A 1,033-nucleotide genomic window follows, 5' to 3' on the forward strand; every position below is an offset into this window, starting at 1 on the left:
GTGTGTGTGTGTGTGTGTGTGTGTATATATATATATATATATATTCCTATTGACTTGTATTTGTATGAAGGAACACCAGAAGGATAAATAACTAAAAAATATCTATACATGTGATGTGGAGGAACATAGTAGATGGAGATGAGATAAAGGGAAAACTTCTTATAAATGTGTTACTTCAATACATATATATCACCTATACAATGAAATAAAACACAAAAATATCAATGGAGGATTTTTAAAAAGCCATGATAGGGAGTAACATGGGCTTTCTAGTTAATTGGATTTATCACCCATAAACTTTACCAACAGTTTCAATTTCTTCAAAAGTTAAAAGCAAATTAAGAAGCAGTAAATGCCTCCATACCTTTTGGTCCAGGTAGCCCATCCAAGCCAGCTTGTCCTGGAGGACCTTGAGGTCCTGGGAAACCACGATCCCCTTTTGGACCAAGTATTCCTTTGAAACCTGGGAGTCCTGGAGGCCCAGGTGGCCCAGGTAGCCCAAATCCTGGTTCTCCCTAGAGCATACACATGATAAAACACAACAAAATTTTCATGACTTTCTTGGTGTTTACTGTTTACTATAGAGAATTTAAAGCAGACAACACAAGGTAATATTCCCCCCTGCTATGATACAGGGAATAGGATAAATAAATGAAAAGTAATTGGTACGCAGTACAGAACATCTGGAAGGACAGGAAACGGCTTAGTAAAACAAATTGAATTATTTGGTCTTGTTTCAGGACAAGAAAGAAATATCTGAGAGAGCATGAGACTAAAGAACCCAAGTGAGGAAATGTGATTACAGATTGCTGCTGCTAAGTCGCTTCAGTCGTGTCCGACTCTGTGCAACCCCATAGACGGGAGCCCACCAGGTTCTGCCATTCCTGGGATTCTCCAGGTAAGAACACTGGAGTGGGTTGCCATTTCCTTCTCCAATGCATTAAAGTGAAAAGTGAAAGTGAAGTCATTCAGTTGTGTCTGACTCTTCGTGACCCCATCGACTGCAGCCCACCAGGCTCCTCCGTCCATGGGA

At 40.4% G+C, this 1,033-nt stretch overlaps 1 protein-coding gene across 1 annotated transcript in view; it reads right to left on the minus strand.

Moving 5' to 3' along the window:
- The window catches only part of COL4A5 (collagen, type IV, alpha 5), a gene marked incomplete at both ends in the record, with an annotated part of 87,800 nt that overhangs the window by 18,237 nt on the left and 68,530 nt on the right, over positions 1 to 1,033 (minus strand). The window contains one exon of the mRNA XM_010846272.1: positions 365 to 515. Within this exon, the coding sequence (XP_010844574.1) occupies positions 365 to 515 (151 nt within the window). The remainder of the gene's footprint in view (positions 1 to 364; positions 516 to 1,033) is intronic.

The sequence above is a fragment of the Bison bison genome, unplaced genomic scaffold, assembly GCF_000754665.1.
Source record: "Bison bison bison isolate TAMUID 2011002044 unplaced genomic scaffold, Bison_UMD1.0 scf7180017848986, whole genome shotgun sequence".
Lineage (NCBI taxonomy): Eukaryota > Metazoa > Chordata > Mammalia > Artiodactyla > Bovidae > Bison > Bison bison.